The sequence below is a fragment of the Natrix helvetica genome (genome assembly GCF_964273705.1).
Source record: "Natrix helvetica genome assembly, chromosome: 3".
Taxonomy (NCBI): Eukaryota; Metazoa; Chordata; class Lepidosauria; order Squamata; family Natricidae; genus Natrix; species Natrix helvetica.
The window spans coordinates 81227611-81243097 of NC_138549.1; the positions used below are offsets into that span (position 1 = coordinate 81227611).

The 15487-nt window shown below is 41.1% G+C and overlaps 1 protein-coding gene across 14 annotated transcripts in view; it reads right to left on the bottom strand.

The window, feature by feature from the left end:
- Nucleotides 1-14505, bottom strand: part of LOC309389988 (pancreatic alpha-amylase-like) — a 28945-nt gene extending 14440 nt beyond the window's left edge. For 3 of the 14 annotated variants that reach the window (XM_081948976.1, XM_081948974.1, XM_081948979.1), the window contains exons 1-4: nucleotides 14364-14504; nucleotides 13075-13198; nucleotides 4191-4415; nucleotides 2081-2227 (exon numbers count right to left, since the gene is read on the bottom strand). In XM_081948976.1, the coding sequence (XP_081805102.1) occupies nucleotides 2081-2227; nucleotides 4191-4415; nucleotides 13075-13198; nucleotides 14364-14383 (516 nt within the window). In that variant the 5' untranslated portion in view covers nucleotides 14384-14504. Of the gene's footprint in view, nucleotides 1-2080; nucleotides 2228-4190; nucleotides 4416-13034; nucleotides 13199-13414; nucleotides 13563-13634; nucleotides 13860-14363 lie in introns of those variants that run through there. The other 11 variants (XM_081948977.1, XM_081948984.1, XM_081948982.1 and 8 more) reach the window with 11 other exon arrangements.
- Between the last annotated feature and the right edge of the window lie 982 nt (nucleotides 14506-15487).

Sequence of the window (15487 nt, forward strand, 5' to 3'; positions counted from 1 at the left end):
GCAGAAAAATGCACATAGTCTGGGGTTGCTAACATAAGCTTTCTGCTGAAGCTAGGAACATGAACTTTGCCCAAGGCAAGAGACAAATCTAGGTCTTTTCATCTTCATGTTCACAGAAATGGGAGAAAATGAGTATTAGCCTTTGTAGGTTTCAGCCGTCATGTTTAAATATAATCTGATGCTTGCTACACCTCTCAATAACTCATTCATTCAATCTGTAATATCCATCGTCACATTTCATCTAAATGGATGACTGCAGAATCTTAACATTCTTAAACTTATTTTTTTTCTTGGTCATCCCAGATTGTTGCATTAAAAAAATAAATTCCCAACAGTTCAGAATCTTGAACATTCTTTGGGGGCATCTGGGCTATTTTTAATAACACATATTGGTGTAAAACATACTTTTCCCAATTTCAATCAATGCCACTCTAAAAATCCATATATAAATGAAACAAATAAGGAGGCGTAAGACTGTCCCATTCTTTCAGTAGGAAACATAATTTCTTGTGCTATTGTAGTTCCTCTATAGTATTAGAGCAGCATATTATAAAACTACAAATATGCAACTGTAACCCCATTATGGGCCCATCATCCAACTTCTTTTCCCCACCGTCAACGCATCCTAATTAATAGTCGCTGAAGTCATAGTCTGACATCAAAGCCTCCATCCTGTTGTCAGCCTATAGCTAAGGTATTCCAACAGAAAAGTGGTGTTTTCCCACACATCACAGCAAAAGATCTGTGCATACATTTTTGATCCCCTCAGAAAGATCCTTCAAAGGTCAGTAACTTGCTGGATTTTAACTGGTTTCTTTCAGGACCATCTGGAGTCCATGTCTCTATGGCCATTTCTGTTACGGCTGGCATAGAGGCTGGAGTACTGTCTTCCATCCCTTTCAGATTCTTTTCTTTTTTGTGGCTTGGTCAGGAGATCATCAATGCAACGGAAAACCAAGGTAGTCTTCCACTAGATTTCCCATGGTAAGTTTTCCACATGCATGGCATACTGACTGTGGGAGAAGTGACCAACAATTTTGTTCCTAATTTCTGATTTAATTGAATAAAATGTTGCATGGGTTGCACATTTCAGAAGAGGGAATATGTATTATTTTTAATAAATAATGTTGACATGTTCACCTCAATTGTTCACTAAACAACTGATCTCTACAGCTGTCTCTCTTCCTATGGCCTTTGCCAGCAAAAGCTTAACGAAGTAACTTAACAGGCACTGCATGACTGCAGCCACTATTCCAATTAAGATCCCAATGCCTTACCAACCACATTCTTCTTTATCTGCCAGCTTCTCTCTTCCCCAAGGCTACGGCAGCATTTTTAGAACATTATTTCCCCTTTATCTCAAGGATTGAAGGAAAACACATCCACGTGGCTGGGGAACGAGCCCAATGCCAATGTATGTCTCAAATCTTCAATTCTTTCAGGACAATATGGAGAATGACATGATAGTTTTCACTCAACAGAATACAGAGTTGTGCCAATACCAATCTAGAGCAATTTAGCAGTGAGTTTTGGTGTTAGCATCACATTAATGCATGTCAAAATGACATTTGAATAAAACTGATGCTTGACATAAAAATACTAACCCAGCAAAGTCTGAGAACATTCTTATGTAAGATGGAATGCTAATAAAATGAGGATTGAAAAAACACATACAAACAGTGCACCCGATGAAGACGTTTTGGTGACAAGCAACCTTGGAAATTGACTCTGCTGATGGGTCGTTTTTAGACTAGGTCCTCCTACAACTTTCAGACTGATCCAGATTATAGGAAATTGTTCCTTTAATTATAAAAAAAATACATTATTGCAAAAATGATTCTATTATCTTAAATGTTTTCCCCCAAGGAAATTTGAGGAACTGGAATGTTTTGTTATATAGAATCAAATTTATCTAGTAAGAACTTCGGATCTAGAAAATTGGACAAATATAAGACATATTTGACACCCTTTAAAAATATAAGACACCATTTTAAAAAATCCAATTTCCACTTATGGTTGCCTTTGACCACCCATCTCCTTTTCCCCTCAACTAAGCCCTAAAATAGTGAAGACCACTTACTCCAACATTGTTGCATCTAGTCACCATATCTCTGAACTCACTTTCATTTCCAGAGCGTGAACATAACTTGTAACTAACTGGCTGGTATCTCTCCCACCATGGTCTCCAGGGATTCATAATTACAAGGTTTTCATTTGGAGGAGAAACCTAGATATTCAGAAAGAGAATGAGCAGGTAAGAGAACAAATTATAGATCTTTATTATTCAATTTTATTAATCTTACCTGTTCCAACCATTTCATAGCTTAAAGAATATCAGGACGAATATGGAAGCAGCAAAAACAATGGTCAATTAAAGGCAGACGAAGCATTTCAAGTTTGAACTGCTTTGAGTTTCAAATTGGCTGGTTCAATTTCACTGAAACTATTTTATTCTGAAAGAAGACCCCTTGAGCTTCAATTAGAGTCTAATATGTAGCCAACTGTTTCAGGAGAAACTACTAAAAAAATTGAAAATGGGATTACAATATCTGTTTTGCATTCAACGTGGAGAGATTTAATCTTGAAAAGGTTTAAATTTGAAATCTTTTGCACTCTCCCTATACAATTTTATAATAAAATTAAGGATTCTCATTGACGTTACGAATCTGAACCTAGAAAAAGCAGCAGAAGAGAGACAAAAGCAAATTATTCTTCTGCCTTCTTCCCATGAGCAATCCCCAACATTTTTGGAAAAAAAAAAAGATTCATATGACCCGGGTGGGCTGCTACGGGTTCGCCTGGGTTCGGGAGAACCCGTAGCTAATGTTATGGCCGGTTCAGAAAACCTCCAAATCCCACCCCTAGCTGCCACCCCACCCCACCTCCGCCCCTCCCAGGAGTCTCCTTGCGGCCTGTTTTGGATGTGAGGTAAGTGCGTTCTTATGTGAGGTAAGTGCGCTCTCCCCAAGCCTGCACTAAGGATTGGGGAGAGGGAAAAATGAGCCTCCTAGAATGCCTCCAGAGGCAGTTTTCGCCCTCCCAGAGGCTCGAGGAAAGCCTCTGGAGCTCGGGGAAGATAAAAACGTCCCCCCCCCACCATAGTGCAGGAGGCTGACTAGGCCATGCCCACCATGGCCACACCCACCCAGTAACCAAGCAGAAAACCCATTGCTGAAATTTTTGAAGCCCAGCCCTGCATATGACTCCACAAAACAGTTTGCATTAGTGCAGAGGATGGTATATACACACACAGGCAATTACACCCTGATAGTTTTCTGCTTTTTCACTTATATAACATGCCAATAAGGATCCCTGAAGAGTAAAATGCTTTAACCCACCGGGTGATCAGGATCCCTGTTTCCAGGGAAGCACAAGACTGGATTACATGAGGATCCGATGCAGGTTGGGGAGTGACTGTAAGGGGTTGCATGAGAGTTATGGTGTGAGTTTGGGAAGGTGCAGGAGGGTGCAGCATGGGTTGGGTTTGAAAAAAATCAGGGAGGCTGTGATGTGAATCAGGAAAGGTGGATGGTCCAGGTTGGGGACAATGTGTGGCATAGGTGAGAGTGAGTATGAGAGGGTGTGCAGTGCAAGTCAGTGAGGATGTTGGGATGTGTGAGTGGTTGGTGTAAATGCAGAGAGGTACACAGGTAAGGGAGACATACCTTAGTGACTTGTAACCTTCCCTACCGGCTTCCTCATTCACTTTGTGGGGAGCCAGTAGAGAAGTTTGCAAATGGCAGGCACGTGATTGGAGGGAGCTGCAACTAATCATTAGTATGACCTGGTTACCAAGCAAAATGGATTCCATTCAGATAACCAAGAAGTAGTTAGGATGGCCATAGCTCATAATCACAATTCATTTGACAGCATTGTAACTTAGAATTGTCGCTGAACAAATGGCTGTAGATTGAAGACTTCTTCTATGTATGCTAAGCTCTTCGCAACTAGCTCGCTATATGTCAGAGGCATATTTGCTTGTCTCCCTACTGCATACAGGAAGCACTGGAGCTGTTGTATTAAGCAAGATACTTGTGGCTTATCTGTTCAGAGTGGCCCAACCTCTCTAATTAAACGTTGTCAGATATTCTGGGATTGTATCTTACAAAATTTCAAGGCAGAAGGATATATGGAAGCTCAGATTCTATCAGTGGTTATTTAGCCATGACTAAAGAGAAAAAAATACTCACCTGAACACCTGCAAATCCATGTTGAGCTAAGTACGTTTCACATTCAAGAGCAATGTCAACCCAGCGCCATTCAAAAAGATGGACAATAGAGGTCCTTACAGGTTTGGGACTGGACTTGTACCGGGTCCAGTAAAGTCCAAAAGCTAGCAAGAGAAACAGCAGCACAATATTCCTCATGTTCGCTTTGGCACATAGTGTTATGTTCCTCAGTAGCCTTCTGCTTTCCTGTTGGAGAAAATAGCACCTTTACCAATTATACACTTTAAATTCTGGCTTATAGTCAACACTACGTTTAAAGCCATATACTCTTCATCATCATCATCACACAAGAACTAAGTATTAACAAGGCAGAAGACACTTGTTTGTTCACCAGGCTCAACAACCAAAGTTCAGAGAAAATAAGTCTCTGTTATATACTAATCCCAACTACAGCAGGCATAAACTATTTTATCAAATTCAGGTGCATAGACATATCATGAATATCAACTAGCAGTTAAAAGGCACAGCCAAAAATCCTTGAAGTGACTTCCAGTTTGGCCATAAGGCCGTTTTTCACCCTCTGGAGCAGTGATGGCGAACCTATGGCGAGTGACTTCCGGTTTGCTCGGAGGGTCGTTCTGAGCGCTCCAAAGGCTTCAGGGACCATCCGGAGGCTTCCCTGAAGCCTTCGGAACGCTTAAAACGATCCTCCGAGCAAACCAGAAGTCACTTCCGGTTTGCTCGGAGGATCGTTTTGAGCGCTCCGAAGGCTTCGGGGACTGTCCGGAGGCTTCCCTGATGCCTCCGGAGGGTGTCCGGGGGGGCGGGGAAGGCTGTTTTCGCCCTCCCCATGCTCCTATAAAGCCTCTGGAGCCTGGGGAGGGCAAAAAAAGCATGTAAAAATGGGGGGGAGCCTGCATTGCGTGCATGTGCACTGGGGGTCGCGCATTGCATTATGGGTGCGGAACGCCTGCACACCCCCTGCGCTCCCCCCACTTATGGCACGCGAGCCAAAAAAGGTTCGCCATCGCTGCTCTAGAGCCTTCAGGGAAGCCTCCTGAAGACTCCAGAGGACAGAAAACGGTCCTACCAGCAAACTGGAAGTCTGTTCCTGAACGGAAGCCTCCGGAGGGCGAAAAATGGCCTCAAAAGAAAGCTGAAATTAGCTGGCCAGCGCATGCGCACATGCTGGAGCTGACAGGGCAATGCCTCGTGTGCCTTGACAAATGTTTCCGCGTGCCACTGACAGGATGGGAGTTGTATGTATGTATGTATATATTTATATCCTGCTTTTGTGATTTTTATAAATAACTCAAGGCAGCAAAAAACATAACATCCGTTCCTCCTCCTATTTTCCTCACCTTTGCAAGCTGCCAAATTAGCAATATTTGAAATCCAAAGCAGCCACTCACACAAACCTAAAGCCCCATTCCATTCATGTTTTATTTGAAGATATGAATGGATAATAAATAATAATAATAATACAATAAACCTTCTAAATCTGCTCTACGGCAACTCTATGCAGAGGACATCAGACCCACTTAAACACCTTATTTAATTTAATACATTCTACTGTTGTTGTTTTTAAATCTATCGATATTCAACCCTTGAAATAAACAATCTTTAGTAGAGAACATTTAAATCAGGGGTGTCAAACTCACGTTGTCACGGCGGCATCACGTGACATATCGGGACTTTCCCCCCTTTCGCTAAACCAGGTGTGGGTGTGGCCAGCACATGATGCATCCAGCCAGTGGACCAGGAGTTTGACAGCCGTGATTTAAATACATAGCTAACAGATAGCCATTAGAACTGCAGGCATCATAGAAAACAAGAGTGAGTCTGAAGCAAGTAACAAAATTTAGAATTCTTCCTAATTTATTAAAAGAGCAAAAGATGTCACTTGCCTCTGTTATGTGGAAGAGAATGTAATGAAATGCATCTTCTGATAAGGATACTGTGTTAATGGTTGGAAAAGTGAGAGAAGAATTTAGAGAAGGAGCTGAGGGAGGAGTTTTTGTTGTAGTAGTTGTTGTTTCCAGAAAACTGGAAGAGCTGACACTCAAAATTACACAGCAACAGGTGCTGAAGGAAGGTCCTGGAACAAAGTAGATGCTACATCTTTTTATTGCTGCAGATTGCAATTCAAGCTGGCTGCAGGAACCATCAAGAGGATGGACTAATGGAGTGTGGGAGCTGCCAAGATTGTAATTATCTCCAGAGTGGATGGAAAGAAAGAGTTTAGAAGAGAAAGATGTTAGAAATGGAAATAGGTGAAAGAAAGAAAGAAAAAGGATACTTGCATAGCAGAGCAGAGCAAAAAACAAGAGGGGGGTCAGATCCATTTGGACAGGCTTGAGGTAATTCAAGGAGTAACAACTGCTCTCTTTCTATGTTGCTCTCTGTTGTGATAATAGAAGAGAATATTTGTTGCTGTGGAGTCCCAGGTGCTCTCTGAACTTCACTGTTTGCTTCCAGACATTTCATTACCAACTTGGTAACATCATTATATTGAAACTCAAGTGAACATTATTCATATTGTTTCTGATGACGATGTGAAGCCTAGCTGAACATTTTCAAGCTGAGAAAGGTAGTAGAGTACTTCCAATCACATTTCCCCCACCCCTCTCCCAAAAGCTTCTCAATATTATTTTATCTTACATTTCAACAGGGCATGCACAAAAGATTGTTCTTTTCTTTTTGGTATATATTTCATTGCTGATGGGCTTTTTCTGAAAAGCAAGTAGCTAGGATCACTCAGGAAGCTTTGCAAGAAGTGTGAATAACCCAACTAGAAACTGCATTTATTTTTCCAACTTTCCAAAAAAAGAGCCATCCAATTTTCCAGTGACCTCATTTCAGCTAAATAGGAACACAATCTTCACAGAACTGTGTACTCAAACTCACTAAGCATCACCTCTGCAAAAGTCCAAAAGATGGATAATTTACACTTTTGAGGAACTCTGCAAAACTCTTGGGAGTTGGAACTTGCCAACTCCAAGAAATGTAAAAACAACTATGTAATGATCTGATATCTGAGAGGCCTCCCATGATAAACATATATATGGGCAAATGATTCAACAAGGTTTTCCCGTGGCAACTCATTAAATTTAATTATGCACCTAAGAAGCCCATCTCAAGCTGTGGTGTCAACAGAAGGTCCCCAAGAGAACACAACCTTATTTAGTCCTTCTCCCTTGGCAGTTTTATTAACCTCAATATACAGTAGTGATTGACTCTACTATTCTCTATTCTTGGATGGTCTTTTCAAGATTCTAGAATCCTGTTTCCCCTGAGTTCTAAAAACAAGCCCTTTGCTCTTCTAATCAATGCCCAACCAGAACCATGCTATTTTCTTGAGGATGTTCCTGGAATTTGATTTTTTAAATTTCTCTCTTAAGCAACACCCTCAATTGTAGATATCAAGGGGATTGTCACTTCTGGGATCGGACGCCGACGGACATGTTTGTCCGCCGCTCGTCTCCTCGGTGGGTCCCTTAGGGGACACAGGAGCCCTTGTAGGGGGGTCCTGCCGAAGGGTGGCTGGCCGAGGCACCCCGCATGTGGCGGCAGCCAGCTGGGGTGCTTTTCGGCTTCGCCTAGGAACTGGGGAGCGGGGGGGGGCGAGAGACAGCTTCGCGCTGCCCGCCCCCTCGTCAGATGGCTCCGGAGGCTAAAAGTTGGAGAAGTTCAGCTGGAGACTGAAGGTGGGAATCCTGACCGATGCTCTTGGAGGATTTAGGAGAAAAGCAACAATCACTTTGTGAGTCTTTTGTGTTTCTGTCCTTGAAGAGAGATTAGAGGGGGGGGGTTACCATTCCCCCTCCTCGGACTAAGCGGCTTTGAAAATGGACCCTCGGGAAGAGAGAGGTTAAAAGACTGATTTATTTGACTTTTAATTGAAAATGACTTTCACAATTGCTGGAAACGATTCTGAACTGTTGTTTTAAAACAAAAAACTTTTGGCGACTTCTTTCCCTGCGAAGGGGAGGGCCAAGATGGCGCTCGCCCATCTTTCTTTGTCTTTATGCAAATGAAGTCTGTCCTCTGAAGCTACTCCCAAAGAGAGAATAAAGAAAAGTGGATTGCTTGTTTACCCTCCCAAAGGGAAACTGGGACCTCCTCCTGTGTAGGATCTTCTGATCTTTGGCTGACTTTTCTCTCCATTCAACTTGGTGTATTCTACTCTTGGAACTGCAAATTGGTGCCGTTGCGATTGTTTTCCTTTGGAGACCAGTGTAGCTGTGAAACCCTCTGACACCACTTCCCTTGGCAAGGATTTGCATCTCTGAACTTAACAAATGGCGGCAAGGAAACCCCCTACCGGCAAAGCACACTCAGCCCCCTCATCGGCTGCCCCAAGTCCCACGATGCAACAGTCTAAGATATCGTCAATGTTGCAGAAAGCAGTGGCTGGGGAGGATCCTAAGGAATTGTCTGTTACGGAAATGTTTAAAGAACTTATGAAGGGACAGAATGAAATGAGGGCTGAGATCAAAGAAGAACTCAGAGTGGTTAAAGAACATATAGCTGGAAATACACAACGAATTTTGGTGTTAGAGGACGGAATGGCGGGGCTGGGGGAAGAAGTGAAAGCAATGCATAAGGGAAACATAGATATGGAAAACTTTCAGACAAAAGTAGAATTTGAAAGAATGTCCTTTTTTCTTAGATTCCAGAACTTACCAGAAACAGAGAATGAAAACCTTAAAGATATTATGAGTACAATTTTAGCAGATTATCTCAAGAGAGATAAAAAACAAATATGGTGGATCTAGTTTATAGGATTAATTCAGCATATGCTAGAAGACACAATGTTCCGAGGGAGATACATGTTGTTTGTCAGGAGATCCACAAGGGATGAGGTACTTGCGACCCAAAGGGAGGGACCACTGAAATATAAGGGTAAAGAGATCACCATTCTCAAACAGATCCCCCCAAAAAATAAGAGATAGAAGGAAGAAATTTTCCTCCCTAGCAAAAAATCTATATGAAAAAGAGATCTGGTTTAAATGGCTGATTCCGGAGGGGATGTTAATCTTCTGGGAGGGAAAAAGGATCAGAATCAATACAGTCCAGGAGGTGGAGGCCTTCATTAAAAAGAATTTTCCACTCTCAGAGGAGGAACAGAGTGGGAGTAGTGAAAGAGACAGTAAAACACAAGACAGTAAGATCCAAGACGGAAAGGAGGGGGGCACTGAGGCTCTCTCTGGTGACAGGGAGGAAGAAGCAATATCGAAAAGGCTCAGATCTCAAAAATAAAATTATTTGGAACAATAGCAGTTAGTGATATATTAGAAAACGACAAAGAGAAACATGTAGGAACACAAGACTAACAATATAGAGTAAGATTTGGTTTACTGTTTTCTTCTATAAATTTACAATGTTATATAAATGAGTACCATGCTGGGATCTCTACCAGCAGTATGAAAGCTGGCAAAAAAATTTGTATACCTATTTACCCTTCCCTATATATTTGAAAACCAATAAAACTTTGTTTAAAAAAAATTGTAGATATCAAGGATGTAAGTAATCCTTTTTACAGAAGGGCCACACTCTGTAAGAGGACAATGCTAAAAGGAAGCTCAAGAGGAGGAAAAAAGGCACTGTATAAATTAATTTTAGTTAAAATCAATGGCCACTCAGTTGTTTCTAAGAGATCCCAACGGAAAGCATGAAATTCAGCTTAATTATCAAGAGAGGCACTCTAGAAAGAAGAAAAATGATATTTGAAAGGAAAATGAATCATTAACTCATAGAATGCAAAGGTTAGGAGGGATTTTCTGACTTGCAAGATTCTGTTAATGTAACCTTGCAATAAAGACAGAGCTAGTATTTCATTGTTGTCTGGACTTTCTCAATGGGCTAACAGTAGGGCAAAATAATTTGTATCAAAGCTAATTCACTGTTTGAGAGAATTTGAGAGAATGTTTTTTTTTTCTTAGATTTCAAAACTTGCCAGAAACAGAGAATGAAGATCTCAAGATCATGACCACAATTTTAGCAGAATATATTAAAAGAGATAAACAACAGCTATGGTGGGATATTGATCTGATCTATAGAATTAACTCAGCATACGCTAGAACACACAACGTGCCAAGGGAAATACATGTTAAATTTCTTAGCAAGACTAAAAGAGATATGGTCTTAGGAGCTCAAAGGGTGGGACCACTAAAATATAAAGATAAAGAAATAGCCATTCTTAAACAGATTCCAAAGAAAGTAAGAGATAAGAGGAAGAAATATTCCGCTTTAGCAAAGAAATTATATAATAATGGAACCTGGTTTAGATGACTATTGCCAGAAGGAATGCTGATTTTCTGGGAGGGCAGTAGAATTAGAATCAACACAGTTGTGGAGGCGGAGGCCTTTATTAAGAAACATAGTGCCCTCCTAGATGAAACAGGGGACAGTACATAAGATATGAAGGAGGAAGGGGCCGCGGCTCTGCCGGCAGACATGGGGGAGGATGCAACACTCAGAAGACTCAGGTCACAAAAATGAGTTGAAACATTATTGCAATTGTTGTTATAATGTAATTTTTGGAAGTGACACAAAAGATGATTGAATATATTGATGATTGAATGTAAAAACCAAAAGCTGCCAATGTTTATTCAAATTTTGATGTTTTCTTTTTCTTTTTTGTAAAAATTGTGAGATTTGGGGGGATTTCTATCTTCCGCATGATGTAGCTGTCAAAATTTTCTATACCTATTTACCTTTTTCCTCAAAACATTTGTAAAAAACCAATAAAATTTTACAATACAAAAAAAAAAAAAGCTAATTCACTGTTTAGATGTTCCAATTTTCTGCTTTTCTGTTGTAAGTCCGCGAAGCTGCTTGGTCTGCCGTCTGGTGGAGGGGAAGGGTACTTTTATTTTTATTCTTCTTTTTTTTAGGAATTGTTATGATCTTAGAATCATTATATATGGGTCACATAGGTCCTGAAAATAAATAAATAACCTTCAGTTGGGCCCTGCTACAGGATTTATGAGACTGTAAATTGGGACAGCAATGATTTTGGATTCCATCAGCATTGGCTCCTTGTGTTTCCAGAACTGGAGTATGGGCCAAATGTGAAAGGTTATACTCTGGCTAAGGACTTGGGATGGGTTAGACTTGGCTTGTTTGTGAACTGGAGTGCATGTGGATAGATAGATTGCTTAAGAAATGCTGTAACATCTTCTATGAACCTCTCTTAGAATAAATATTGCTGACTTGGTAAGACCAGATTCTCTATTAACCTAATAAACACCTATTCGCTAAGAAGGTGGACTGGGGAGGTTGGATCTTGAAATGGAGTTTGCCAGCTCAAGTGCAATACACACAAGAAACCCAAGCTTTATTCCTGTAGCTTTTGTTGTCCCTTTATTCTAAAGTTATTTCTTTTGGAGCAATTGTTTAAGGAAGCTTTGAGAAGCAGAACATTCATATAGTTTTGGCTTAGAAGAACTTACAGAGGATTTGTTTTTGTAAATGGTTCTTAGTCAGCCACAGATACTTGCAAAAAATATTTTCTCTACTTCTTTACCTCAGAGTTGTATGACACACTGAACAGTCTCCTGTTGGTATTTTAAAGAAATCCATACTCCTATTGCTTCAGAAAAGAAAAAAAATCCCAAAAGAGTGAAGGAGTTTGATTGGCAAAGTTGAACTGATCTTTTCCTTAAGAATATGTTACACTACAGAGTACTCTAGTTTATATTGCCCAAGTTGTCAGATAGCTACCATCTGCTATCCCTATACTTTATGATCATAACTTGAAGCAGAGCTACTTAGAAGGAATAAATGTGACACAGACCCATTTTCAGTGAGGAAATCAAGTTTTGGAACTGCAGTAAATCCAGTCAAACAGTGGCAGAACAGAAGTCTACAAACTGCTCAATGAGCTCTGTCCACTGTAAATCTGAATCAACTCAGTTCAGAATTGTTTTCCTTACAAGATGAAGTTGTGTTTTATACTTTCCCATCAGATGTTGAAAGCTACTTGTTGAATTAAGCAAAGAAGGAACATTTTGGGGGACTAGTAAACCTTTTCTATGTGTCATCAAGGCAGCCTTTGCAATTAAATGGAAGAACATCACTGCTCCACAGATAGAAGTTATTATCTTTTCTATCCTTGTGTGTTGGTTGTAAGTCGAGGGCTATCTGCACGACTTAATATGTTATGAAGCTATTCAGAGTGGCCAACAAGAGTGGGGTAAACTGACAATCAATATACTTGATAATACCTTTAGTCCTCTATATAAATGAGAATCAGCAAGGCTGTGTGAGTTCTGGACTAATAGTTTGTAAGTATTAACTAAATCCTGACAAGACAGAATTATTAAGGATAAGTAGTCCTCTCATTCAGGAATTAAGGTGTTTATTTATAGGTAATCCTGACTGCAATTGAAACCCTATGACTTCCAATTTTATTGCTAGCTTCTCTATTGACTCTGCTTATTGAAAACTGGCAGTGAAGAACAGAATAGGCAATTATGTGGCAGTGCCGGGGAATCGTAAATCATAACATTACTTTTTCAGGTCCATCATAAATCTGAGCCCTTTGGGAACGCTGCAAAAGGTTCTGGGAAACTCCAGAGGCCTAGGATCATCTTTTAGAACACCAACCTTTCCAACCTCAGAGATCACTAAATTCGTAACTTTAAATCCCACAGACCACTAATATCAATTTTTTAAAACGATAAATATATTTAGTGCAATATAAAAAAATGCAAATACTTTTCCTGCAGACCACCAACATTTTCTGGTGGACCTCCAGTGGTCCACGGACCAACGGTTGATGACCGCTGTTTTAGAAAACACTACCTTAGTAAGGGAATGTGCCACTCCCAATCCCAGAGAAGAAAACAACAGACATACCGATGTTCCTTTAACTACTGGAAGATGCACCTCCACACACCTTCCACATTACCTTGATCTTGGGCCTTAAATATGAATAAGAGCGTCGGATTTTCGTGCCTGGGCATGGACACGGGAGCAAACGCAGACCTGACTGGGCCATCAAGGGCAGAGGGAGGTCAACTCTGCAAAACAAAACAAAAGAAAAAACCCTCTGGCTATCATTTCCCGGCTGCAAACTTCCAGACTATCCCTAGTTTTGCAAACAAAAACCCCTCTCGCTATCATTTCCCGGCTGCAAACTTCCAGACTATCGCTAGTTTTGCTGCCATCTAGCTGTCGTCCGGACTTTTCGAAGCGCTTCGAAAACTGGACATCGTCCTAATGTTTAGGAAAAGCACCTTACTCGCTTTCACAACTGCCCGCTCTTTGCTTTGGCAGCGACAAAGGCCCCGCTTACTGCGGGGCCTTGACAGACCGTTACTTCAGCTCATTAAAGCCGCTGCGGTTTCTACTCTGCCAAAATAAAATGGGGCGTTGTATTGAAACGTGCCCGCCTCCAAAGGGGGAAAAAAGGCTGTTTTGAGGAAAGCGCAGCAGAATGCACCGTGCACCACCTACATACGGCTCGGTTGCTTAATCCGTCCGTTGTGTTTCTGCTGCTCTCCAGCCGCCCGTCAAACAAGGCGTTTACACCAATCCTTGAAAGGAGATTGAATGGCGTCCCTTTCCTGCGCCGGATTTCTACGGTTAAAACGCTCTCTCCTCCACCTATCTCCCTCTCTTCCTAAACCTTAAGAGCACAAACATTTGGCTGCTGCCCTCTCGTGTCCGCAACGCAGCCAAACCACGCACCGTCCGCTCGTTGCGATTAATGATTTCTGCTCCCGCGGCGAGCAGCCACCCGCACTTAAGCCTCCTTGTATTGCAAAAGCAAATATGGTCACTCGCCCCAAACCCATCATCCCGACTTCCATCGCACAAACCTATTTCCCAGTAGACGTTACAGGTCCACAAAAGAGCCACGGGCTGAAATGAAACGTCATTGGCACATTTTTTTAAAAAAAACGAACAAACATGGATTTTGCAAGGTGGTTCGCTGTGTGAATGGAAGCCCTAACGAGGAAATGGAACGAGCAAAATAGAAAGTGAAAAGTTAATAGGGGTGGGTTGCGCAAGTAGACATACTTTATACTATTTGTATGCCACTGGTTTCTGCAAACGTGATCGTTTGGATTTTTAACTCCATTCCTAAGGAATATCACAATGCAAAAGTTGATTCCCATTAAGACCATCACCTGAACTCCTACTGATGTGTATAAAATTTAGTGTTTTCTTGTTTTAGCATACCTCACTTTACTTGCTTGCATTGAAGTATTGTTCCACTTTTCCTCATAATCAAGTTATTCTGGCACTATAGCCTTTTATCCGATTTCTTGTCTGAATTCATTTCCCATTTCTAGTGACTTCCAGGTGTTTTGAGACAAATCACTTCCAAATTCCCAACCTGCTTTACATCAGCATTGTGAACTTTTTAGCTGCCAGCAAGTCTGAAACTATTACCCAGGTGATTAGAATAAATTTTTGAAAATCCTTCTAATCAGCTTAGAAGCTGCAACTACTTGAGCTGTGCTGGAGTAATGGTTGGATGTCAGCATTTGAGATGGGGGGTCAGATTTAAGTTTTCTCTTGAGGATCGCAATCATATTTGCTTGCCAATCTTCCAACTTCTAATTCTGTTATGTCATGAGACTCATTGGTCAACCTTGGCTTGGCTTGTTTTGAATCTCCATAGTATTTTCTCTTACATGCTGGATGTTATTTTTTGAGATGACAGGAGTATGAAGCAGAACTTTTAACTATGTTTTTAAGTTGCATTGAGACTATACTGAAGTCTCTTCCCATTCTGGTGTCCTCCAATTGAGAGGATAGAGAGAACCAACCACCATAATGCCCATCTTCCCTCAAGCTAGTGACAAAAAGAACTACTAATTCCATCGTGGACATCAACAAAGAAATGGCAGATGGCCTCGCCAGATCTTTCTCTCTGAATATCTCTGACATCCACTCACCCCCAATTGTACCCCAATTTCATTCAAGGAAAGCACAAATTTAACGCTACAAGCAAGAAGTCAAAATCACTATTGCAGGGAAATATTTTCAGTCAATGCCAATAAACTTTTGCAGCAGTAGAAGATTGGCAGGTATGTCAAGTGAGGCTAAAGTCCCACTTGGAAAAGCAGGGTCTTCAGTAGTTCCTTCCATGATACCCTGTGCACAGCTGTTCTAGTAGCAGCAGGAAATAAATATATTTAAAGGACCCAGGAAAGACCTTTCCAAACTGAGATTGCACTGATGTTCCCCCCCTCCCCCAGCTCTTCCAATTTGCACTGCTGACTGCAGGATAGGAAAAATTATCTTTGTAAGATAATATTCAGAGTTGGATCTACTTTATACCACTTTTTTTCCCTTAT